Source organism: Nicotiana tabacum, chromosome 2 (assembly GCF_000715075.1).
Source record: "Nicotiana tabacum cultivar K326 chromosome 2, ASM71507v2, whole genome shotgun sequence".
Classification (NCBI taxonomy): domain Eukaryota; kingdom Viridiplantae; phylum Streptophyta; class Magnoliopsida; order Solanales; family Solanaceae; genus Nicotiana; species Nicotiana tabacum.
In genome coordinates, this window is record NC_134081.1 from 71,582,249 (window position 1) to 71,608,185 (window position 25,937).

Consider the following 25,937-nt stretch of genomic DNA (forward strand, 5'->3'; position numbering starts at 1 on the left):
GCTTGCTCGATATTAGAATTGGCTTGTTCAAGGTAAGTAACTCTTCTAATCTTGGAACTGAGGGTATAAACCCTGAATATACGTGTTATGTGTTTTATGTTGAGTAGACGCACATGCTAGGTGACGGGCGTGTGGGCGTACGCCGTGTGAACTGTGATTCCGTTATTTTTGTGGTACTGTGTAGTTACCTGAACTTGTCTGTAATCATGAAATCTCTACGTACTAGAGTTATCGAGCTTTGATTCATGTTAGAAGCCATGTTTAGGCTGCATGCTTATTCTGTTGGTACCCACTGAGTCATTACTGATGTTGAGTTATTTGTTTACATTGTTTGTGAAAACACCTACATTCTAGTTGCGGTGGATTATGTATCTAAATGGGTTGAGGCCATTTCTTTTCCCAACAATGAAGTAAGGAGTATGGTGGCATTCTTGAAAAAGAACATCTTCACGAGGTTTGGTACCCCAAGAGCCATTATTAGTGATGGAGGTTCGCATTTTTGCAACAAGGCTTTTCATACCTTACTCACAAAGTATGGTGTCACTCACAAAGTATCAACCCCCTACCATCCTCAAGCAAGCGGACAAGTTGAAGTCTCCAACCAGGAGATAAAGAGTATTTTGTCAAAAACAGTCAATGCCAACCGGACGGATTGGTCAAGAAAACTTAATGATGGGCTGAAAGAGCTCCTCCGGAGTCTGCACACACCCTCAGTGAGCGCAGTTTTTTTATATTGAGGGATGGATCTTCCCTCGACATGGATCTTGTCCGAAACATTTATACCTGGGGATGGATCTTCCCCACAGGCTGGATTGCCCCTATTTGGTATTGAGTGACTGATGATCAGTTGATGTGTATATTCCGGGATGGATCTTCCCTGGGCCAGATTGGCCATATACAGTACCGAGTGATTGAGCATGATGAGTGGAATGCGTGAGACAGTGAGATTGAGTACTGTGAGAGTGTGAGTACACGAGTTCATCTCTAAAATACATTGCATTGGCATGCACACATGACATACATGCATAAAGATGTATTTTTCTCATGTTGTACGGTATCACGTCATTCATGACTTCTCACACATATTGGCATATGGGCATAGTGATGCATTTTCACACTGGCTATCTGGAAAGAAAATGAAACATCTTATTTATTGTTGAAATAATTTTTGAGAGAATTACTGTTTTCAAACTTACTTATGTTTTTGGCAACTTCGGTAGATGACTTGGGATTTTCACTGACACACTTGAAAGGCAGAACTATTTTCAGAAATCATAATTTAGCTGAGCATTTACTCTTTGAGTTACTTCTTTTATTACTTCCTTTATGTTGTTATGAACTGTTGTTGGTTATTGGAGGTGGACTCTTACCTTGGTACAAGCTTGTCACTACTTTCAACCTAAGGTTATGTGTGTTACTTATTGAGTACATGAGGTCGGTTGTACTTATACTACACTTCTGCACCTTGCGTGCAGATGTTTTCTATTGATGTTGTTGTGTTCGTTGGGAGCTGGATCTGAAGATGTACCTGCGTTCCGGTTGTAGCTGCCTCTTGTTCATGGTAGCCGTAGATTCATAAAACTCTGTTCATAGCGGGCATCCTTTTACATACGTATTTTTTATCCGCTATGATTGTAGTAATATGAAGATATAATAAATATTTTTATTATTTATTGTCTCAATACAATAGATTTCTTATGATATGCCTTTGAAAGTTAATGAGTTTCTTTAAAGACTTACTACAATACTAATACTTCATTGATGATTAATTTAAATGTGGTATCATGGCTATTTACAATGTTGAAATTAAGAAGTGTCATTTTTAGATCTCTTATGTGTAAAAGATAGATCTTTTACGTGTAAAAGTAAATCTCCCATGTATAAAAAAAGAGATAGGATCATAAACTAAAAATAAGCTTGTAATGACCAACACCATTTGACCCAAGAGCCAATTCCAGAGTTCTCACTATCAATTAATTTATGACAACATCCATATGGTGAGTATTCCTTTATGAGCAAGTCATTATCATTATGTTCCTGGTCAAAATCATTATAGGCAAGAATTTTTTCTTGCTTTACTTTGCCCTTTAATAAATGAAAGCATATATGTGTCAAATAAAATATGTATAAGTAAAGGCACATAATAAGGAATAATACATAATAAGAAAAACATAGTATAATTCAAGGCATAAAGTAAGCTAAAATATCCCGCATGCTTATACGAATGACAATGCATATGCACTCGTCACTTTTCATATATGTCGTCCCAACACATAGATCACAACGAAAATAGACTAAACATATTCTAATTCCCTCAAATCAAGGTTAACCATGATACTTACCTCTTTTCGGAACAAGATCAATAATCCAACACAGTTTTTCCTTTAGAACAAGCCTCCAAACCACCCAAATCTAGTCAAATATTATTCAAATAAGTCAAAACAAGCTTTAAAAACTACTCTCGTACTAAAAATATTCGATCTTTAACATATTTGAAAAAGTTAACTCGGGCCCATGTGGTCTAAATTCGAAACTAAAATCAAAATTTGAAATTACCTATTCACTCCCGAGTTTAAATATTTGATTTGTTTCGAGATTCGACCTTAATTTGAAGTCTAAATCTTAACTTTATAAAATTCGAAATTTTTACCCAAAACCCCTATTTCTACTCTATGAAATCTTAGGTCTGATAGTGAAAATTTAGGAAAAAGTAATGAGAATTGAGCAAAAACAAGTTAATATAACTAACCTATGAAGTTAGGAAGAAATTGCTCTCTAAAATTGACTCTATGTGGAGTCTAGGCCTAAAAATGGAGTAAATTGAGCTAAGTCCTAAAATCTCAACCTTTTACCTAGATACAGATATCACAATTGCAAACTCTTCTTCGCAAAAGCGAATCACTGATCGCAAATGCGACTAGTGCCTGAGTCCCTCTATTGTCGCAAATGCAACTAAACCTTCGCATTTGCGAAGGTCAAGCCCCTCGCAAAAGCGAACTAAGCTTCGCAAATGCGAAATTGTTCCTCTACTCTCTAGTGTGGCAATTGAGACACAAATCTCGCAATTGTGAAGTTCGACTACCTCGCAAAAGAGAACAAAACTTCGCAAAATGCAAAGTTGCCCAATCTCTACCTAGCATCACAAATGCGAGCTAGCACTCGCAAATGTGAGGCTCACATTTGCGAACAAAACTCTTACAAATGCGAGGTCTGCAACACCAACAATCCTAATTTCTAGCAATTCAGTCCGGAACTCATCCGTAACTCATCGGACCCCTCAGACTCCCATCCGAACATCCACACACGTGTAATAATATCATACGAACTCGCTCGTAAGTCCAAATCATCAAAATAACATCTAAATTCAAGAATCAAATACCAAAACTCAATGAACTTCAAAGTTCACACTTCAAATTCCTAATTTTCACATCAAGCGCCGAAACGGTCTCGGGTCACCCCGAAACCCCAACCAAACATGCATACAAGTCCAAAATCATCACATAAACCTACCAGAATTATTAAAACACCGATCCGAGACCGTTTACTAAAAATATTGATCGTGGTCAACTATAGCCATTTTCAACTTTCAAATTTAAGTTTTCTTTAAAAATTCACGTTTAGACTTTCCAGAGATTAACACAGACCAAGCACGCAAGTCATAAATCATCAAATAGCGCTAGTAAAGGTCTCAAATCATAAAAGGGTGAGCTAGTACTCAAAACGACCTACTGTGTCAGTTATACAAATACGATGTGTAATATGGTGTCAATAATTTGTCCCTTTTAAATCATGAGTTGAATATTAAAATTGAAGTTCTAAAAACTTTTTACAGTCCCAACTTTTTGATAATATATAGATGTATTTTTACTTCATATATAGTATTTTTATATATGTGATTGATTCTATTATCATGGAATCATACTTGAACTAACTTATATTTCTTACTGTATATTTGCTACATGATACACGTTGCATTCTCATCCTTTCAGAAAGTTTTATTTTTATAGTTCTAATAATTGTATCTTTTAACTTATGGACTAACTAGTGCTCCTTATCGTATTGTTCTCTATATTTAATAAAATTTTACTTTAAAGTAGTAAATAATTTTATTCCCTTTTTTAATTGCTAGTAACATTTAGGATCATGTAATAAGATTCCTACAAAGTTTAAGAGCGTAATTGATAAATTTTGAGGGTGTCCATATATATCATCCCAACATTGAAGTTCTCAACCATGATTGAGAATTTTTGTTATTGTATTGCAATGAAATGAGCCCAAAAGTAAAAATAAAGCTATTTTTTTAAACTGAACATTTCTTTAAAATAAAGTGCGACACAAAGTAATTTCCTAAAAAAAAATGCAGTATGAAATATTATTTTGATAATAGGATATTGAAAAGTATAAAAATGTATAAAGATTAACCTTTGCTTTGAGAAAAGTGGGCACAATTTTGTGACAACCCAAAATTTAGATTTTTTTTTTCCGAACTGAAAATCTAGATTAGGATAATTAATTTGGAGTCGGAGAATATATGATACATAATAATAGATTAAGATGGGTTAAGAAACAATCATGTTCGTATTTTCATTGTGATTTATAAAGGCTAAATGATTCTCATAGTCTAAGATTTTTAATGAGACAACTAGACACTAGTACATACTATAAGATATTTCTACTCTTTTTTTTTACTAGGATATTTTTTTGCATAAGCTTTTTTTAAGTAAAATTTTAACAAGACACATTATTTTTAAGCGGGAGTGCTATGAAGCAACTTGCTTATGAGGAATGTCTTACGACGTGGAGGTCTTGTTGCAACTTGTTAAAAACAAAAAAAAAATTATAAGTTGGACTTGTGACAAGAGTTTCTGTAAATAGCAACCTTTGTTATCCTTTTAAACACAACAGCAAATAGAAAAGAAAGAAGTCTCATCCCTTCTTCTCGCTCTTCTTGTTACTTTATAGTATTATTTTGCAATCTCACTCTTTTCGTTTTTATTTCATAATGTTACAATATTATTTTAGTTGATAACTTTCAATTTACGATAATTTGCATCCAAGCCAGAAATTGAAGGGAAGTAATCTTCAAAGAAAAATAAGATAAGTTTTCCGACAAATAAAAAACGCAATTGAGTTAATTGTATTGTCTTGTAGAAAACAAAAAATTTATTGTGGTTGCTAATTTTTTTTTATTTGGGGTGGTTTGTAAATAGCCTTGTTTACAAACAAATATTAATTGTGGACCACGTAATAGTTAATGCAAAAAATATTGTTGCTAAATTTAATACTCAAAAGATGCCGACCTAATCCACTTATCCACCGCCTTTGAAATATTCCTGGTCCAAATACATCCGCTGGTATCCCGCTACGCGTTGTCTTCATCGCTTAATCTCAGCCGTCCATCCCAGCCTCACAACCTTATAAATAAACTCGCCCCGAAGCCAATTCCTCCGTCCCAGTTTGTTTTGGTTTCAATTGCGCTTCTAATTTCTCCCTGTACAGCGGGATGTAGGTTAGTGGTTTTCATTCTTGTTTTCTTGTATTATACGCTACAGTATGTGGGTTTCTGAATTGCAGTCCTTAAATTGAGAAATTGAAAGCCTGACTCTAGATCTAGATGCAATTTTGGGGGAATCAGAGCATGCTTTCAGGTTTGGGCGATTCTGAGGTTTTTGTTGTGAGATTTTCCCTATGCAATTTGTTCTATGTTTATTTTTTCCATTGATGATCGGAGAGGATGTGCTATGTTAGCGATCAGGTTCCAGTTCTAGTTGGTAACGATGGACAGAGAGATTATTCTGTCTCTGATTTAACATGAGCTCCAGGTGCGGTATATTTCACAAGCAGGCCACAACTTCGATATGGAGCTATCGGTTTGGATTTGATATCTTGCATCTTATATGCTAATGTTGTCTTATTCTCGCATCAACTTCGTTTACCTTGACTTCTTCAATGCTTATTTGGTCCGGTCATCTGTGGATTTCATTCCTAGGTTTTGATGTCACTTTTCAAGGGTACATGGTGCAAGTGGTTCTAAAGGAATAAGTGTCTTACGGATGACCGATAAGTATTCAATTCTGAATCTTTAGATTGCCGCGTAAAGTGCTTCTCTATATTTGGTGTTCTCGCTACTAGTTTTCTCTGCTCCAATTTTCTTTTGCTTATCACGCCTGTTTTGTTGGATGGATTAGATTTAGAAATTTCTAAGGTTGGTGTCCAGAATGCGCTCCTCTGCATGTTGTTTACAGATCAATGTCAGAGGCTTCGAGAAAGGGGGTTTTTTCAATCTTGTCTCTGGCATCTCTGATGATTACCTAGGTGTATGGGTTTCGCACTTAACTATTCCCTTCTTTCTGTGCTTGCAGCCGTTGGGTCTTAGAGCGCAATGAATTCTTTTTTACATGGAGCGATGAGATTGGTTTAGATTTCTTAGCTCTCAGTCGCTGCCAGTATTCTCTATCTTCAGATTGTTGCTCTCCTTTGGTACTTTATCTGTTTCTTATTATTTGTTTCGATTTGCTGTATTTTACGTGCGAGATCTGCAATTCTATGATCTGACTGTTTTGAGAATTAAGCTCGGGCCAAGCAATTCAAGTGGCAGGGTTTGGGAGTCCTTTTTGAGTTTACCTTTTTTTTTGTGTGTGTGCGCGCATTCAATTTGCAATTATTTCTGTTTTGTTTTCTTTTTTGTTGATTAGAGAGGGTTGTTTGTTTGTCAATGTTGCCAATGTTCGATCAGGTCTGGGTAACGATTATAGGAGATCTTCCGGTGGTTTTGATGAGTCTTTTCTATGGTGACTTTCTGCTGGGTGATTTCTTTTCATGGAATTGTAGTTAGTACCTTCATCCTACTCATAGTCATGGTATCTTCTGATTACCCTTTATAAACAGCCTTTTGTGAATTTTCTTTTTCGTGCTTCTTGTTGTGACCTCTGCCAGTTATCTTGGTTATGTTCATATTGTTGCTTTCGTCCCTTGTATAGTTATCTTTTATGTTGTCATCCTTGATTATTTTCTTGTTATTACGATATGTGAGTTTCTTGTTTGCAATCCTTTGATTTTCGATGTTAAGAAATTGAAAGGTGGTGAGATCCACTCTAGATGCAATTTCGAGGGAATCAAGCATGCTTTCAGGTTTTGTGCAATTCTGATATTTTTGTTGTGAGTCTTCGCTGCACAATTAGTACTGCGTTTATTTTTTCCCTTGACAATAGGAGAGTATCTTGCTATGTTAGTTTTTTTGATCAGGTTCCTGTTCGATTTGGAGTTGTAACTATGGATAGAGGGATTATTCTGTCTCTGATTCAACATAAGCTCCTCCTCCTATTTTGAGAAGTTACGGTAGTGTACACTGTTTTCCATACTATCTGAGCTATCGCTACTCCGAAACCTCAAGCAATTTTGCTCCTCGCTGACTTGGATCTTCAGATGAGTGAATCCGTCATCTGTTCTAGCCCTATGCGTCACAAGCAGGGTACAACTTCAGTATGGAGCTATCGGTTTGGATTTGATGTCTTGCATCTTATATGCTAATATTGTCTTATTCTCGCATCAACTTCTTTTACCTTGACTTCTTCAATGCATATTTGGTTTGGTCATCAGGTGGATTTCATCCTAGGTGGTGTAGTTTTCAATGGATGAGTATTAAGATTGATCTAAGGGGGCAAGTGATTCTGAAGGACCAACTGTATTGCTTTGGTGTTTGTGTTCGGGAAGATGCAGAGCAAGTTCTCAGGTCTTAGGCTTAATAGGTATTGGAGATTTTCGTGTCTCTAAGCTTTGTCAAAAACTACTGTTATATGGAAGCTCTCAATTAAGATTATTCTTTCCACGAGCATGTATAGTGTATTCTGCTGCCGTTTTTAGTTTTCATTCCAGATGCTTATGTTCTCCGACGATCCGGCTGAAGAGATCTCTTATGTTATGGACACCTGTTAAGTACACAATTCTGCTATCTTTAGATAGCATCATAAAGTGCTCTTCCACTTTTGGTGGTCTCCCTACTCATCTTCTCAGCTTCTGTTTTCTTTTGGTTATCATGCCAACTTGTTTTTGTTTGTTGGATGGATGTGTAGACCACATAGTGACAGGAATTAAGGGCTGGATTTTGAAATTTCAAAGGTTGGTGGTCCAGTACGCATTACACACGGTTTCTTGGTCTTTTTGGTGCTTGCATTGCAATCTTGATATTGTCAGGCTTCGAGAAAGGGGGCTTTTCTATCTCTTGTCTGGCATCTCTTGTGATTTCCTAGTGGTATGGGTTTTACCAGCTTTTCACTTACTGTTGCCCCCTGTTTGTGCGTGCAGCCATTGGGCCCTAGAGAAGTGAATTCCTCCTTGCATGGAGCCCCGCCTTGTTTTCCTTGCTGATCATTGAGGTCTCTGTAGTTTAGGCTTCTATGAGTATTGAGATTTTCAATCCAATTTTCTTTCCTTATCAGAGTGATTACTTATCTTTGTGAAAACTGCTGGTATACGGAAATTGTCAACTGAGATTAAGAGTCCGTTTGGACATAATAAAAATTTCACTTTTTCCAAAATAGTGTTTGGCCATAAATTTTCAAATTTTCACTTGTAAATGAATTTTGGAATTTTTCAAAAATTTGAAAAACTCCAAAAAGTTGTTTTTCAAAATTTTCACTCAGATTACTCACAGAACTTCAAAAATAACCCAAAATTATATTCTTGTCCAAACACAACTCTAGTTTTCAAATATGATTCACTTGAAAAAAATATTTCACTTTTTTTCTGGAATTTTACAATTCTTATGTCCAAACGCTCACTAAATCTTTTCACAAGTGTGTATAGCATATTCTGCTGCCATTTTCAGTTGTCAGTCCAGATGCTTGTGTGTTCGATGATCCAACTGATGAGGTCTCTCATGGTTATGGACACCTGGTTGGTCACCTGATAAGTACTCAATCTCAAATCTGGATCTTTTGATAGCCCCATAAAGTGCTCCTCTACTTTTGGTTTTTCTCGCTACATATCTTCTCTGCTACTGTTTTCTTTTGTTTATCATGCCAACTTGTATTTGTTTTGTTGGGTGGATGTGTAGACCACATGGTGACAGTAATTAAGGATTTGGACTTTGAAGTTTAAAGGTTGGTGATCCAGCATGCGTGTTATACATGGTTTCTTGGTCTTTTTGGTGCTTTCAATGCAATCTTGGTATTGTCACGCTTCGAGAAAGGGGTTTTTTCAATCTTGTCTGTGGCATCTCTTGTGACTTCCTATTTGTGCTTGCAGCCATTGGGCCTTAGAGCAGTGAATGCGTCTTTCTGTGAAGCTGCTTGTTTCCTTGCCAATTTGCTTTGAGGTTTCTGTAGTTCAGACTTCTATAATTATTGAGATTTTAATTCCAGTTTCCTTCCCTAATGATAGTGATTCCCTTCTCTCGTTGTCCAAACTGCTGGTAATACGGAAATTGTTAACTGAGATAGATCTTTTCACAAGTGTTTGTAGTGTATTCTGCTGCCACATTTTCGTCTTTAGTCCAGATGCTTATGTTCTTCGATTATCCAACTTATGAGATCTCTCTCATGGTTACGGACGCCTGGTTGGACACCTGATAAGTATTCAATCTCAAATCTGGATCTTTTGATAGCCCCTTAAAGTGCTCCTCTACTTTTGGTTTTATCGCTACATATCTTCTCTGCTACTGTTTTCTTTTTGTTTATCACGCCAACTTGTTTTTGTTTGTTGGGTGGATGTGTAGACCTCATGGTGACAGTAACTAAGGATTGGATTTTGAAATTTCAAAGCTTGGTCCAGTATGTTACACACGGTTTCTTGGTCTTTTTGGTGCTTGCATTGCAATCCTGATATTGTCAGGCTTCGAGAAAGGGGGTTTTTCAATCTCGTCTCTGGCATCTCTTGTGATTTCCTTGTGGTATGGGTTTCACCAGCTTTTCACTTACTGTTACCTCCTGCTTGTGCTTGCAGCCATTGGGCCCATAGAGAAATGAATTCCTCCTTGCATGGAGCCGCCTTGTTTTCCTTGCCGGTCATTATTGAGGTCTCTGTAGTTTAGGCTTCTATGAGTATTGAGATTTTCAATCCAGTTTTCTTCCCTAATTAGAGTGATTCCCTTATCTTTGTCAAAACTGCTGGTATAGGGAAATTGTCGACTGAGATAAATCTTTTCACAAGTGTGTATAGCGTATTCTGCTGCCATTTTCAGTTTTCATTCCAGATGCTTATGTTCTTCGATGATCCAACCGATGAGATCTCTCTTATAGTTATGGACACCTGGTTGGACACCTGATAAGTACTCCATCTCAAATGTGGATCTTTTGATAGCCCTATAAAGTGCTCCTCTACTTTTGGTTTTCTCGCTACATATCTCCTCTGCTACTGTTTTCTTTTGTTTATCACGCCAACTTGTTTTTGTTTGTTGGGTGGATGTGTAGACCACATGGTGACAGTAATTAAGGATTGGATTTTGAAATTTCAAAGGTTGGTGATCCAGTATGCGTTACACATGGTTTCTTGGTCTTTTTGGTGCTTGCATTGCAATCTTGATATTGTCAGGCTTCAAGAAAGGGGGTTTTTCAATCTTGTCTCTGGCATCTCTTCTGATTTCCTAGTCGTACGGGTTTCACCAGCTTTCCACTTAAATGTTACCTCCTATTTGTGCTTGCAGCCATTGGGCCTTAGAGCAGTGAATTCGGCTTTCCTTGGAGCCGCTTGTTTCCTTGCCGATTTGCGTTGAGGTTTCTGTAGTTCAGACTTCTAATTATTGAGATTTTCGTTCCAGTTTCCTTCCCTAATTATAGTGATTCCTTCTCTCTTTGTCAACACTGCTGGTAATGCGGAAATTGTTAACTGAGTTAAATCTTTTCACAAGTGTTTATAGTGTATTCTGCTGCCATTTTTTTCCAGTCCAGATGCTTATGTTCTTCGATTGCTTATGTTCTTCGATTATCCAACTTATGTGAGAGATCTCTTATGGTTATGGACACCTGATAAGTACTCAAACTCAAATCTGGATCTTTTGATATAGCCCCTACTCTGCTTTTGGTGTTCTTGCTGCATGTCTTTTTTCTCTGCTTCTGTTTTCTTTTGTTTATCATGTCAGCTTGCTTTTGTTTGTTGGATAGATTGTAGACCACATGGTGACAGTGATAGAACATTAGATTTTGAAATTTCAGAGGTTGGTGTCAAGTGCTTGCACTGCAATCCAGACATTGTCAAGCTTTGAAAAAAGGGGGTTTTCCGATCTCGTGTCTGGAATATCTAGTGATTTCCTAGTGGCATGGGTTTCGCCAACTTTGCACTTAACTGTTCCTTCTCTCTGTGATTGCAGCTGTTGGGATATAGGTTTCTGATTTGCAATTCTCTCATAGTTTCCGTTGAGAAGTTAAGCTCGGACCCAAGCAATTCAAGCGGGCAGTCAGGCTTTGGGAGTTCTTTGATTTTTCTCTTTTTGGGTTTGAGATCCAGTTTGTTATTAGATCTGTTTTCTCTATCTTCTTTGTTGATTAGAGTTGGTTTTTTGTATTTCAACATTGACATTGGTTGATCAGGTCTTGGTAATGTTTATAGAAGAAAGGCCTTCTGGTGGATTGCGGCTAGTTAAACTCTACCTATTCATAGTCATGGTATCTCACCAATTACCCTTCACCAATAGTCGTTGCAGTCGCAGACTTCCCTTTTCGGTGCTGCTTTTTGTGACCTTCTGCTAGTTACCTTGGTTTCTCAATGTTCATATCTTTGCTTTCTTTCCATGTGTAGTTTATTTTTGTTGTTCTCACCCTTGACCGTTTTCTTGTGTATTACGGCATGTGGGACTCTGATGAAATTGAAAGCTGGTGAGATCCATTCTTGGTGCAATTTTTGGGGAATGAAGCATGCTTTTAGATTTTGGGTTGGTTATGAGGTTTTTGTTGTGAGACTCCGCTATGCAATTAGTAGTGTGTTTATTTTTACCTTGATGATCGGAGATGATGTTGCTATGTTAGCATCAAGTTCCAGTTCTATTTGGAGTTGCAACAATGGACAGAGGTTACATGGGCATCTTCTTCTATTTGTGCACTGGTGTACACTGTTTTGCCCCACTACCTGAGCTATCACTCCCCTGGAACCTCACAATTCTTTTTATTGAATCAGATTACGAGTAGAACTAGCAATAACGCTACCCATGCTGACTTGGATCTTCATGGTGAGTGAGTCCGTCCTTGATTCTAGCCGAATGTGTCACATGCATGGCACAACCCCAACGTGGAGCTATCGGTTTACTTGGATTTCATATCTTTGACTTCTAATTTGCTAATATTGGTTTTTTCCTTGCATCAACTTCTTTTACCCTGACTTCTAGTTATCTTGTTCGGTCCCATACCTAGGTATGATGTCAGTTATGAAGGATATATGGGCAAGTTCCCAGGTCTTTGACTATAGGTATTGAATATTTTCGTCTCTCGAAGCTTTATCAAAACTGCTGTTATATGGAAGTTCTCAACCAAGTTAAATTCTTTTCACAAGTGTGCATAGTGTATTCCGCTGCCTTTTTTAGTTCAAGTCGGATGCTTATGTTCATCGATGATACAACTGATGAGATCGCTTATTGTTATTGGCATCTGATAAGTGCTCAAACTCTTTTAAGTGCTCCGCTACTTTTGGTGTACTTGCTACTCAATTCCGTCTTCTTCTGCTTGTCATGCCAGCTTGGTTTTGTTTGTTGGATAGCACATGGTGACCGTAATAGAGAATTAGATTTGGGATTTCAAAGGTTGCTGTCCCGTATTCCTGTGCATGCTGTCTCCTGGTCTTCTTTTGGTGCTTGCAGTGCAATCTGGATATTTTCAGGCTTCAAGAAAAGGGTGTTTTCAATTTTGTATCTGGCATCTTAGTAATTTCCGAGGTGGTATGGGTTTCACGAGATTTGCAGTAAACTCTTCTTTCTTTCTGTGCTTGCAGCTGTTGGGTCTTAGAGCTGTGAATTCTTTTCCTGATGGAATGGCCTTGTTCGTCGATTTGCGTTTCTTTAGGCTTTTATGGTATTGCGATTTTAAGTTCAGTTTCATTCCGTAATCATAGTGATGGCCTCCTAGTCTGAAGTTAAATGTTTAGTGTATATATTAACTAGAAGAGAGGAACATCTTAGATCTCATAGACTCTGATCAATCAATGTCTTTACGAGGAAGCAGAGGGGTTTTAGTGCTTATATTTTTGTATGAGTTCATTTGTTTCAAACTATTCTATTAGGTAGATCTCTCTCCCTTTTTTTTTTTGAAGCATGCATATTATATTTTGTATATTCATCATTTAAAGACTTGCTTCAAACTGTTAGCTATTGTGTAAAAGCTATTATGTAAAAGAGCTCGATTCACTAATCTAAAACAGATCAATAGTACCTGTAATAAAACCCCTGGCTCAGAACAGATCATGTATTCTCTTATTTTATTTTTGTATGTGAATGCGGAGGTTATTAAGGAAAAGGGTTTTTCGTCTTGTGTCTTTGACATTTCTGGTGATTCTTTGTTGGTATGGTTTGGCCAACTATGTATTTAACTGGGCCTTTCTTCTGTGCAGTCACCGGGTCATACAGCAGTGTGGATTTTTTGTTCTTGTTTTAATGGAGCAAAATTGTTGTTGGTTCGTGAGTTCATCTTGCCTTTTGCTTGCTTTTAAGATTGCTTAAATTCAATAATGTCGAGATTTCAATTTTTGGTGATGTGATGTCATCCTATCTTTAACTTGACCCCAAAGGGTGGATTTTTTGTTCTTGTACATATTTTGCAAAATTTAGCATTCTCATGGTCTCTTTTGTTGCATGATGAATATTGATTTACTTTTTTCATCATTCGTTTTTTTTCATTCTCTTTCAGATTGCACATTTTGGTCTCTTTTATTTTCTGACTGAAGCTTTTACATTTTGGTCTTAGCTTTAGCTTTCACAAATGTTTTTCTATACATCAGCTTTCTGTAGAAGACATCCTGTTAAGGGCTTGTGGATGTTGACTGGCTTTTACAATATATGCTATAATGGGCTGATGGGGATTTTGTTGCAGGGTTTCCAGTGAGCAATATCTATTCTGCTCAGTCTTTTTTCTTCCCCTTTTGGAGGGATAAGGTAGTAAAGGAAAAATCAAACAAAGCAACCACCCGTATGCAAGACTGAGCAGAATAATCAAACAAAGCAACCACCTGTATGCAAGAAGTGTACCTGATGTCCAATACATTAAAGAAGCTTCTGCTGACCATCTTCCTGGTTCATGCATCACATATATCTTCTAACAAATGAAATTCTGTTTTGGGCTGGAGATATTACTTTTACATTTTAGCTGCTGTGCATTTTCAGATTAGCATTTTGTCAGCTGAAGTCAAATTGTGCACTAACTAGCCAGCTCCCAGAAGTTGTCTACTTCACGTGAAGTCGCATCGGAAAACAATACATTTTTTCCTGTGAATGTTTCATTATAGTCCGGGGACTCTGCTTTTCAATATCTGCTGGCTTTTCTTTGGAGTAACTGTCATATCATATCTGCTATTTTTGCCTGAACGATTCGGGTCCTAGATGGGCAGGGTAAAGTCTATGGCTTGTTTAGAAAATTTGAAGTGCATTCCGTGTTAGGTTGGGTTTGTTAGTGCAACTGGTGTTTGGATAATCATTTCTCTCATATAGCTGCTTTTACAACCGTCTTTACTGTGAGATTAGAGGATGGAACTTGAGAGGGACAATCATGTGATCTTTCTCAGGGAGTGTATGCAATGATGTCTAAGCATATGTGCTGTCAATTGAGCCTTTTGATCTGAGAGAGTCTTATCATATCTGCTGTGTCGAAGGATCCCCCCAGCCTTATAGGAGAGAGACCTTACTTCATCAAAAGAAAAAAAAGGAACAAGGACGCCCAGCTTATAGGTTCTTATATCTTTCGATATACAATGATGTGGTTGAACACAGATGTGATTTTATCTTCTTTGGAGAATGTTGACATTGTAATGGGCTATGTCCAACTTTGGTAGGTCATCTGGCACTATGGGATTTGTACCCGCAACTTGCTTTTTGATTCCTGCATACACTAAACTGAGGTGTTGTGAATTGATTTTGTTGCTTTAAACAAGGTTTTTTTTATGTGGAAGTAATCTTGTTGGTTTTGTTACTTTAAACACAGTTTTTTGTTGTGGAAGTAGTCCTTTTGAGTTTCAGCTTCGAGAGAGACTCGGTGGAGAGTTTGCTTTTGTCACTTGGCTATATGAGAATTTTTTAATGAATTTTACTTGGAAGGTCATTGCCAAGTCTCAATCTTATTGGTTCAATTTTTTTTTTTGTTTAGCAATTGAATCGTCAATCTATCCTATATTCTCTCCTAGGTAGACCTATGTCTCTCACTTTGTCTCTCCTATATTCTCTCCTAGGTAGACCTATGTCTCTCACTTTGTATCCCTAAGTACAGTCCTAGACCTGTATCCATTCTTCAACAATTCCGTCATTGATCCTTTTTAACTAGGAGGTCGCTACCCGGTCTGTTCCTCCCAGTCTTCATTTCCATTTGTGTAAATCCAAACTTATTTCCGGGTTGTTCGTCGGCACTGTGTCTTGATTGTGTTTGAGTGATGCATTTGTTGAAGTCTGTTTTATTTGTTCAACATATGGTCTTGTCTTGATACTAACAGTGGTTTCTCCTGTGGTTTTGGTCTACCTGTTGCTAGTTTTCGTGTTTAGGTAATTAGGTGACCCTTGTAACTCCGCCTGTCGAATCAGCCGGTCCCAAGCCCGGAATAAGGAGGAGGGAAGGTGTCAAGTGTGCAATTATAGGTGTCCCTTCTTTTTAGTTCATAGAAATGATTTCTGGAGCTGTCTTAGAGTGTTTCTTGTTATTTATCTTGAGCAATTAGGATGGGAACATATTCTTCTTTAAATCTGTTTTTTTTTTTAATCTTTGTGTCAGCGTCTGATTACAGTTAATATTACTTATCAGGAAAGCGTGGCTGCTAGATAAAATGCCTCAAGATGTGTTAGCAGCTTGTGTTGGCAAGTCGACTAAGAAGTTTCAGTCAGTTGTGCTCGCTTATCATGCAATTGGTAATTAGAAATTTTGATAACAACTTTCTTTCTCAGTTCGAAGAATTTCACCAATGTTTTTGATATTTAAGGGATTTCAGTCTGTCTCACATCTGCTGCGATTTATTGATGATCCACCTTCACACAGGAGATATTGTTTCGTTATTGATGGCTCCCAACTCAATATCCAACTTTAGTGCTTAGTCCGGCAGTATGTGGGCATGTAGTGTCAGTATGTGTTTTCTACTTACCCGGTATATATCCTCAAAAAACAGCCGATATTCCTTCCCTCTCCTTCCCTGGTTGCAGTATAATACTCGTTTACTGTTTGCTATTGCTACTGGGTTTTCATGGATGATGTAGACGGCATCTTAATATCAGTGGACCATTGAAGTTTCTGATTTGACATGTGAGGTTTCAATGCGGTGCACACTACCTTCCGAGCTTGTTTTCCTTCCATGTCCGCTCCATTTTAGTGATGATCCACCTTTGCATTGGAAATTTGTTTCATTATTAATGTCTAGAAATGCTTCCATTCACTGCTGCACAACATAAACTCTTCTCTATTTGCTTGTGAGCTTTTCATGGATGCTGCAAGACTACGTGCAAATATCAGTTTGCAATGGTGGTCAAACTTGTTATCATTGGCAACATTGCGGAAACTATATTGATATCTGTGGTTTCTATCGACGCTTGCAGACTACATCCAAATTTCCAGTATGGAGGGATTGTAGTCTTTTTTTCTTTTCATGTCGACTCCAATGTAATGATGATACACCTTTGCAGTGGAAAACATTTCCTTAATGATGTCTCTGAGTGACTTCCAACTCAATATTCAACTAAATAAGAGATTCGCGTTTAGCCAGGCCGCAAATTGTGTATTCAAGCATCTTAAGAATTTATTATCTGGAAAGTTGGCGATCCTTGTATATCCTCGTCATCTTTAAGAAGTTCTTGCCTGCCTGAAATATAATATTCGTTACTATTGCTTGGTGGCTTTCGTCAGCTTGTGTGATTTTCGTGAATGCTGCAGAGCACATCCAAATATCAATCTGCAATGGGAATTAACTCAATGGCAATCCTGAAAATGAGGTGTCGTGTGTGGGGGGTTTCCGTTGACGTTGCAGATAATGTCTAAATTTCAGTCTGCAATTGTGTAAACAAACTGATGTAGCATGCCGTGGATGGTAATGGTTTGGCTGTGAGGTCCTTTCATGTAAGTTCCTGTTTCAGACAATACTTTAGCTGTGAGATAGAAGAATGGATTCAAAATCCCCCTAATACCATTTGACTTACTGTCACTTGCGCCTTTTGGTCTTTGAAGGTCGATCCAAAAGCAGGCATTGAATACCACGAGACTTATTTCCTCAGGAAGGTCAACGTATACCCAAGGAAATATTGTGTCATAGGTTGTACCTTGATTCTGATATAAAATACCTTTCATGTAACATTTGGCTGGTTATAGCTCAGTTGTGAGATATAGCTCTGCATTTGAAGGTCACCTGGTACCATGTGGCTTAATATCTGTGAGGCTCCTCTAAGTTTAAGATCGGATCCATGCTGTCATGTGAGCTTTTGGTTTTTGGAGGTCCTTGTGTTGTTTGTTCTGGAGATGTACCTAATATTAGTATGTTACTATAGAAGTCAACAGTGCCAAAAAAGACGGCCTTCTCCACTTTGTGTGCTAAATTGGTGTTTTTTTCATAGCCGAATGAGGGAGAGGACAGATTATAGTTCATTGGTGTTATTTTGTGGAAAGGCCTTAGAGGGATTATGATCATATCTTGTTAGATAGTTATGATGTTGACTTCTGGGTTGCCTGGTATTCCAATTTAACATTCAACTTCCTAAGTGGGATACGAACATTTGCAAATAGGAGGATGAGCGAATTAGATACTAGGATAATGGCTCTTTTTTGTACTCTTTTACCAGTTTGGTATTAAAAAAATAGTAGTTCCCCCGTGTCGAAATATATAGATTTAGGAGTGTGAGGGTCAAACCATTCAATTTTCAGTCTCAATTCGGACATTGATTCCTTCATTTTTAGAACAATTAGAAAATCTATAACAAAAATATTTTAAAAAATAAGTCAAAAATCGTAGTGGAAAGTTGATTCCTCGGATAATAGTAATCCCGTATGAAGTGGAACAGGAGGGATAGAACTTTTGTGAGAGTAGAATCCTGTGCCAAGAGTGAAAAATTATTAGTGCAACTGGAATTCCACGTTGTCTACTTCACGTGAAGTATATGGGAAGTAGTAACTTTTTATCCTGTGGATGTTTCATTGCAGTCTGGGGTGCCTCTGCTTTTCAATATCTGCTGGCTTTTCTTTGGAGGAACTGTCATATGATATCTGCTATTGTTGCCTGAATGATTCATGTCCCATGGGCAGGGTGAAGTCTGTGGCTTTTTAGGGAAATTTGAAGTGCATTACAAGGTTAGTCTGGGGGCTTGTTAGTGCTACCAGTGTACCAGTTCGCTCATATTGCTGCTTGTAAACTGTCTTTAACTGTGAGGTAAGAGGATGGAACTTTTAAGGGATTTTCTCAGAAAGTGTATGCAATGAGGTCTAAGCGTTTGTGCTGTCAATTTGAGCTTTTTGGTTTGAGGAGTTTATCATATTTTCTGTGTTGTGGAAGGATACCCAGCTTTATACGAGATATCTTACTAAATCAAAGGGATAAATTAAAAGAAAGGAAGCTTATAGATTTTGCTAGTTTGACGTACAATGACGAGGTCAAATGGGAGATGTGATTTTATTTTATCTTCTTTCGAAAACCTTGACGTGGTCATGTGCACTGCCAAATATTGGTAGTCATCGGGCACTAGGTAAGTCAGTACCTGTAGTTTGCTTTTCATTTCCTGCATATGCTAAAGCACACTGTTGTGGATTGATTTTGTTGCTGTAAATGATGTTTTTTGATGTGGAAGTAAATTGTTTATTGATGTGGAAGTAATCTTTTTAATTTTCAGGTGGGAGATCCACTCGAGGATCTTTGTTTTGTGCGTTTGTTTTTTTTGGGGGGTGGGGTGGTGAGGAGTATATTTAAGTGCTCACTGGAAGGTTTGCAGCAATGTCCCAGCACTGAGAGAGTTTTTTGATCTCCAATTTACGTTCTGAGAATTTTCCAGGATAATGTAACTTTTGCAACAGTATTCTAGCGCAATGACTTTGAATCTTGATTTTGACTGTGTGTGAATTTGTCGTTCATTTGTTTCAGTTATGAATGTGATCTAGAAGTTCATTGCCTAGTCTAAATTTTATCGTTTCAATTTCTTTATTTGTCTTGCGATTGAGTCGTGTATTTAACCTAGATCCTCTCCTAGGTAGTTCTCTGCCTCTCTGCTTTGTATCCCTAAGTAGAGTCATTGACCCGTGTGCACTCGCAACAGTTCCTTTCAACCTAGGAGGTCACTGCCCAGTCTGTTCCTCATAGTATTCATTTCCTTCTGTATAATCCATCTTATTGACATCTTATTTCCAGGTTGTTTCCTCGGCTGTGTCTTTTTGACAAGGTTATTTTATTGTTAGTTATGTGTAGTCCCACATTGGAATGGGAGTAATATGTACTTTGTAGACTATAGCTATAAATAGGACCTCTTGTATTATATTGAGTATCTAATATCAATAATATATTTTCTCCCATGCTTTCTCACATGGTATCAGAGCATTAGTGAGAAAAGATCGTTGTGCGCCATTCCAACGTTAACCGGGAAGAAAAAACTTAGTAATCGTGCAATTTTTCTGGTGACCTAAGGCTTGTCTATGTTAAAGTCACTTTATGTCGGTGTTGTGCTAAAACCAACACCACCACGAGGTAGATCACCTTCCAGCGACCAACCCCTGAAAATTTATCCAGCAGAAAAGCTGCCACGCGCCGGCAACACCGTAAATAACTTTTTCGGCGAGGGTTCCGGCCACTTTCCGGCCATTTTTTCGCGAAGCTTCTTCAAGACAGTTTGCTCTTCTCAAAATTCTGAGTCCACCCATCTAATTCAAATCAAATTCCGACCACTTTTATATTTTCTCAGTGTGAACAGTGACCTTCCGGCCATCTTTTGAAAACATTTCTTCAGGACAGCTTGCTCGCAAGGGAATTCCAAGTCTATCCATCTTGGTTACAACAAATTCCGACAACTTTACAATTTTCCAGCGAGCTACGGTGTTTTCCGATGTGAACAATTTATGAAATCTCATGGGATTATTCATCAAACATCTTGTCCGTACACATCTCAACAAAATGGAGTAGCTGAAAGAAATAATAGACATCTTATTGAAACTGTTCGTACCCTACTCATACAATCTCATGCTCTGTTGCGTTTTTGGGGGATACAGTTCTTACATCTTGCTATCTTATTAATCGTATGTCATCTTCAGCTATCCAGAACCAAGTTCCGTTCTCTGTTATGTTTCCCTACTTACCTTTGTTCTCTCTTCCACCCCGTATCTTTGAAAGCACTTGTTTTGTCCATAACCTTACTCCAGGAACAGATAAGTTAGCTCCTCGTGCTCTTAAGTGCGTATTTCTAGGTTACTCGAGAACACAAAAGGGGTATCGATGCTACTCTCCTGACCTCCAGCGGTACCTTATGTCCGCTGATATTACCTTCTTTGAAACCCAATCATACTTCACAGGTTCGGGTCATCACTTAGATATTTCTGAGGTACTACCAGTTTCATCTTTTGGAGATTCCGTCACTATCTCCCATCCATCTTCCTCTACATCTCCAGCTCCACCACCTACAACTCCAGTTGTAGCTCCACCATCTATAGCTCCAGTTCCTCCACATAATCCAGTTCAATCTTCTGCAGCTCCACCACTCTTGACTTATCATCGTCGTCCACATCCAGCATCAGGCCTAGGTGATTCACGCCCTGCATCAGATTCTGCAGCTACTGCGAACTTGTCTCCTCTTAGTCAACCAATTGCACTCCGCAAAGGTGTACGATCCACACTTAATCCTAATCCCACTATGTCGGTTTAAGTTATCATTGTCTGTCGTCACCTCATTATGCTTTTATATCTTCTTTGTCCACTGTTTCTATCTTTAAGTCTTCATGTGAGGCACTATCTCATCCAGGATGGCGACAGACTATGATTGACGAGATGTCTGCTTTACATGCTAGTGACACTTGGGAGCTTGTTCCTCTTCCTGCAGGTAAGTCTATTGTTGGTTGTCGTTGGGTTTATGCAGTCAAAGTCGACCCGGATGGCCAGGTTGATCGGCTTTAGGCTCGTCTTGTTGCAAAAGGATATACTCAAATTTTTGGGCTTGATTATAGTGATACTTTCTCTCCCGTGGCTAAAGTAGCATCTGTTCGTCTTTTTTTGTCCATGGCTGTTGTACGTCATTGGCCTCTTTATCAGTTAGACATTAAGAATGCTTTTGTCCACGGTGATCTTGAGGAAGAAGTTTATATAGAGCAACCACCTGGTTTTGTTGCTCAAGGGGAGTTTAATGGTTGTGTGTGCAGATTGCGCAGGTTACTCTATGGTTTGAAACAGTCCCCTCGAGCTTGGTTTGGTAAGTTCAGCACAATTATTCAGGAGTTCGGCATGACTCGTAGTGAGGCTGATCACTCTGTGTTTTATCGTCATTCTGCTCCTAATCTGTGTATTTATCTAGTGGTTTATGCTGATGATATTGTTATTACTGGCAATGATCAGAATGATATTACTAATCTGAAGCAGCATCTCTTTCATCACTTCCAGACTAAGGATCTGGGTAGATTGAAGTATTTTCTAGGTATTGAGGTTGCTCAGTCTAGCTCAGGTATTGTTATTTCACAGCGGAAGTATGTCTTAGACATTCTTGAGGAGACTGGAATGATGGGTTACAGACTATTGACTCTCCTATGGATCCGAATGCTAAACTTCTGCCTGGACAGGGGAAGCCTCTTAGAGACCCTACGAGATATAGGAGGTTGGTTGGCAAATTGAATTACCTCACAGTGACTAGACCTGACATTTCTTTTCCGGTAAGTGTTGTAAGTCAGTTTATGAATTCTCCATGTGATAGTCACTGGGATGCAATTGTTCGCATTTTTCGGTATATAAAGTCAGCTCCAGGCAAAGGATTGAGGATCGAGGTCACGAGCAGATTGTTGGGTATACAGATGCTGAGTGGGCAGGATCACCTTTTGATAGACGTTCTACGTCTGGATATTGTGTTCTAGTAGGAGTTAATTTGGTCTCGTGGAAGAGCAAGAAACAGAATGTATTTGCTCCATCTTGCGCCGAAGCCGAATATCGGGCCATGGCTATGGCAACGTGTTAGTTAGTTTGGGTCAAGCAGTTGCTCAAGGAGTTAAAGTTCGGAGAAATCAGCAAGATGGAACTGGTGTGTGATAACCAAGCTGCTCTTCGTATTACGTCAAATCCGGTGTTCCATGAGAGGACTAAATACATTGAGATCGACTGTCACTTTGTCAGAGAAAAAATACTTTCAGGAGATATTGTTACAAATTTAACAAAGTCGAATGATCGACTAGCAGATATTTTCACTAAGTCTCTTACTGATTCTCGTATTAGTTACATGTGTAACAAGTTCGGTACATATGATGTGTATGCACCGGCTTGAGGGGGAGTGTTAGTTATGTGTAGTCCCACATTGGAATGGGAGTAATATGTACTTTGTAGACTATAGCTATAAATAGGACCTCTTGTATTATATTGAGTATCTAATATCAATAATATATTTTCTCCCGTGCTTTCTCACAATCTTCTTTGAGTCTGTTTTGTTTGTTCAATATGATCTTGTCTTGCCTTGACACCAGCAATGGTTCTTCTTGTGTTTCCTTTTGTGGTTTTGATTTACATGTTGCGACAATTTGTGTTTGGGTGACCGTTGTAACTCCGCCTGTCAAATCAGCCGGTCCCAAGCCCGGACTGAGGAGGAGGGAAAGTGTCAAGTGTGCTACCAGTCTGTCTGTGGTTTTTAATCAGTAGCACTGTTCTCTGGAGTTGCCTTTGAATGTCTGTCTTATTTGTCTTGAGCAATTTTAGTAGAGAATCTCCTCCCTAAATCTGTCAGTGTTTTTTGGTCATCTCTTTGTCATGTTTGATTAAAGTTAATATCACTTATCAGGAATTACGTGGCTGCTAGATAAAATGTCTCAAGATGGATTAGTGCTCGTGTTGGCAGATTGATTATACTAGAGAAGTTTCAGTCAGGTGTTATCGCATATCATAACAACAACCCAGTATAATCCCACTAGTGGAATTTGGGGAGGGTAGTGTGTACGCAGACCTTACCCCTACCCTGGGGTAGAGAGGCTGTTTCCGATAGACTCTCGACTCCCTCCCTCCAAGAACTCCCCACCTTGATCTTGGGGTGACTCGAACTCACTACCTCTTGGTCGGAAGTGGAGGGTGCTCATTTATCGCATATCATGCAATGGGAAATTAGAAATGACTTATTTTCCCACTTCTTCAGCGAAAAGTATCCACCAGTGTTTTTGATGATTTAAGGAATACAGTCTGTTGTACATCTGCTACGATATTTTGATGATCCACCTTCACACTGGAATATTGGTCCATTCTAGATGTCTATAAATGGCTTCCAACTCAATATTCAACTATAGGTTTGTATTAATGTGTGTGTTTGAGAATCTTGTGAACTTGTTTTCTAGATAGTTGATGACCCATTATATATCATCAAAAAACAGCTGATACCCCATGACTGTTTGCAGTATAATAATCTGGCTGTTAGCCAATGCACTGGGTTTGCATGGATGCTGCAGACTACAACTCAAGAAATCACTTTGCAATGGTAATCCGCTTGGAAACCATTGGTAAGGTTCTGATTGACATGTGAGATATCAATGTATGCTGACTATGTCCAGAGTCTGTTTTTCTTCAATGTCTACTCCAATTTATTGATGATCCAATTTTTGCATTTGATAATTCTTTCATCATTGATGTCTATAAATGATTTCTTTTACTGCTGTAACATAATACTCTTCACTATTTGCTATTCTCTTTTGTGGTCTTTATGGATGCAGCAGACTACGTGCAAATGGTATCAGTTTGCAATGGTGGCCAACTTCTTCCTAATTTTTTTATGATAATTGAGTTCTCGAGGGCCAGTGGTGCAAGGTCTAAAACTTGGTGGATAATAGGCCTGCCCCTCTATCTCCAGTTGAATGCTAAGCTTCTGTTTACGGAAAGGTTTGAACCCATGATTTGCGCCTAACTCGCACAAAAGGTTGCACTCCTACCATTAATCAAATTCTTATCGTTGACGAGATTGTGGAACTGATGTTCACATGTGTGGTCGCTATGGATAGCAGACTATGTCCCAATTTCTGGTGTGGAGGGATTGTAGTATTTTCTTTTTCCCCGTCTACACCAATGTTATGATGAAGCACCTTTCCATTTGAAAATTGTTTCGTTAATGATGTCCATCAATGACTTCATTATTCAAACAAATAAGAGGTTTGTGTGTGAAGGGGTGTATGCAAGGATCTTCTGAATTTATTATCTGGACAGTTGGTGACCCTTATATATCCTCGTCATCTTCATACGTTCTCAGCATGCAACATAATATTCTTTACTACCGCTTGTGTGGTTTCCGTGAATGCTGACGCCAAATATCAGTTAGCAATGGTAACTAACTCCATGGCAACATACTGGAAATGAGGTATGAATATGATGTGTGGTTTTCATTGGATGTTACAAAATATGTGTAAATTTCAATTTGCAATGGTGTAATCGAACTGATATAATATGGCTGTGGCAAATGGTAGTGTTTGGCTGATAAGTCCTTTCCCTGTTTCAAAACAATATTTTAGCTGTGAGATACGATTCAAAAGTGCCCTAATACCATGTGACTTATTGTCACTTGAGCCTTGTGGTCTTTAATTTCACTTGAGCATTGGAGATCACAGGTTGTTTTTTTCTGGATATACCTAATCAAGAAGTTTGTATATTAGAAGGGTATATCATAAGATAAGGTGAAATCTCACTATCTCATAATATGTTTCGTCTTTGTTAGAGTAGTTTGGATATGATATTTTTATTAGATTTCTGCTCTCATAACACTATGTATATTCGTCATGCATTTGCTGGCTGCTATTATAATGGTCTTTCCTGAATGTGACCATGTTGTGGATGTGCAAGAGTTACTTGAGTACAAAATAGTGTATCGCTAACCGATCGTGGCATTTTGGAGTTTGATGTTACTTGATGAAATATCTGAGGATTTGATTTGTCTTGGGGATACTCTTTGCAGTGTGAAATCTGAATTTCAGAGTTGGTGTGACTTCTTCTTGTATAGCTGGTGGTTGTTAACTTGTCCTAGATTCACTCTCACTCTCATTGGTGTGGTCCCTGTGCTAGTGACGGGTCTTATTGTGGCTCTTTAGAGTTGATGTTATATTTACTCTACCTATCTGTTGAAGTTTATCCAATTGGTATACTTTTTTTGGGTTGTTTTAACAAAGTGCTATTCGAATTTGTAATTTCAATTTCGATCAAACCACCTTAAATCTGCTGCAAATAATATCAAATTTGAAATGAAGCTTTCAAATACCAACATAAACAATCTCCAACCATCAATTTAGTCAAATAATATCAAATTAAAAAGACAACATTTTGTCATTTTTAAGGTCCAACAATGGAGTTTTGAAATTTTTACAGTAAATTACCAAAATCGGTGTTTGAACAATAAATTTAAGCATAAATTATCAAACATTTAAATAATTTCAACAATAATTGATCATTAACTTCTATTTTTTATCACTAAGCAAGAATTTCAAGTTTTAAATATTGAAGAACAATAGTGTCAAGTGTAAAGCGGGGACGTTTTGCTAATACCACTCAAAATGGGAATATTTCGCTAAGACTAATCCCTTCGGGGGGACGCCATATAAATTTTTGTAATTCACTCCATTTTAGTAATCGAATTCTTTCTGTTTAAGAAGTTTGGACCA

The 25,937-nt window shown here is 38.0% G+C and overlaps 1 protein-coding gene across 50 annotated transcripts; it reads left to right on the plus strand.

Moving 5' to 3' along the window:
* The first annotated feature begins 5,426 nt into the window (after nucleotides 1-5,426).
* Nucleotides 5,427-25,472, plus strand: LOC107822587 (uncharacterized). 50 transcript variants are annotated; one of them, XR_012701175.1, is made up of 8 exons: nucleotides 5,429-7,482; nucleotides 7,600-7,748; nucleotides 13,531-13,597; nucleotides 14,010-15,757; nucleotides 15,921-16,024; nucleotides 23,093-23,588; nucleotides 23,697-23,798; nucleotides 24,009-24,843. XR_012701175.1 is itself a non-coding variant. In XM_075234179.1 (8 exons), the coding sequence occupies exons 3-5, from the start codon at nucleotides 14,884-14,886 to the stop codon at nucleotides 16,205-16,207; spliced, it is 237 nt and encodes a 78-aa protein (XP_075090280.1). In that variant the 5' UTR covers nucleotides 5,431-13,203; nucleotides 13,531-13,597; nucleotides 14,010-14,883; the 3' UTR covers nucleotides 16,208-17,219; nucleotides 17,328-17,412; nucleotides 23,697-23,798; nucleotides 24,009-24,843. The 50 variants fall into 50 exon arrangements, 19 of the variants coding, with proteins under 19 accessions (XP_075090280.1, XP_075090258.1, XP_075090270.1 ...); XR_012701174.1 differs by having other exon boundaries at nucleotides 5,429-7,471; XR_012701170.1 differs by having other exon boundaries at nucleotides 5,429-7,471; nucleotides 13,531-13,593.
* Nucleotides 25,473-25,937: the final 465 nt, after the last annotated feature.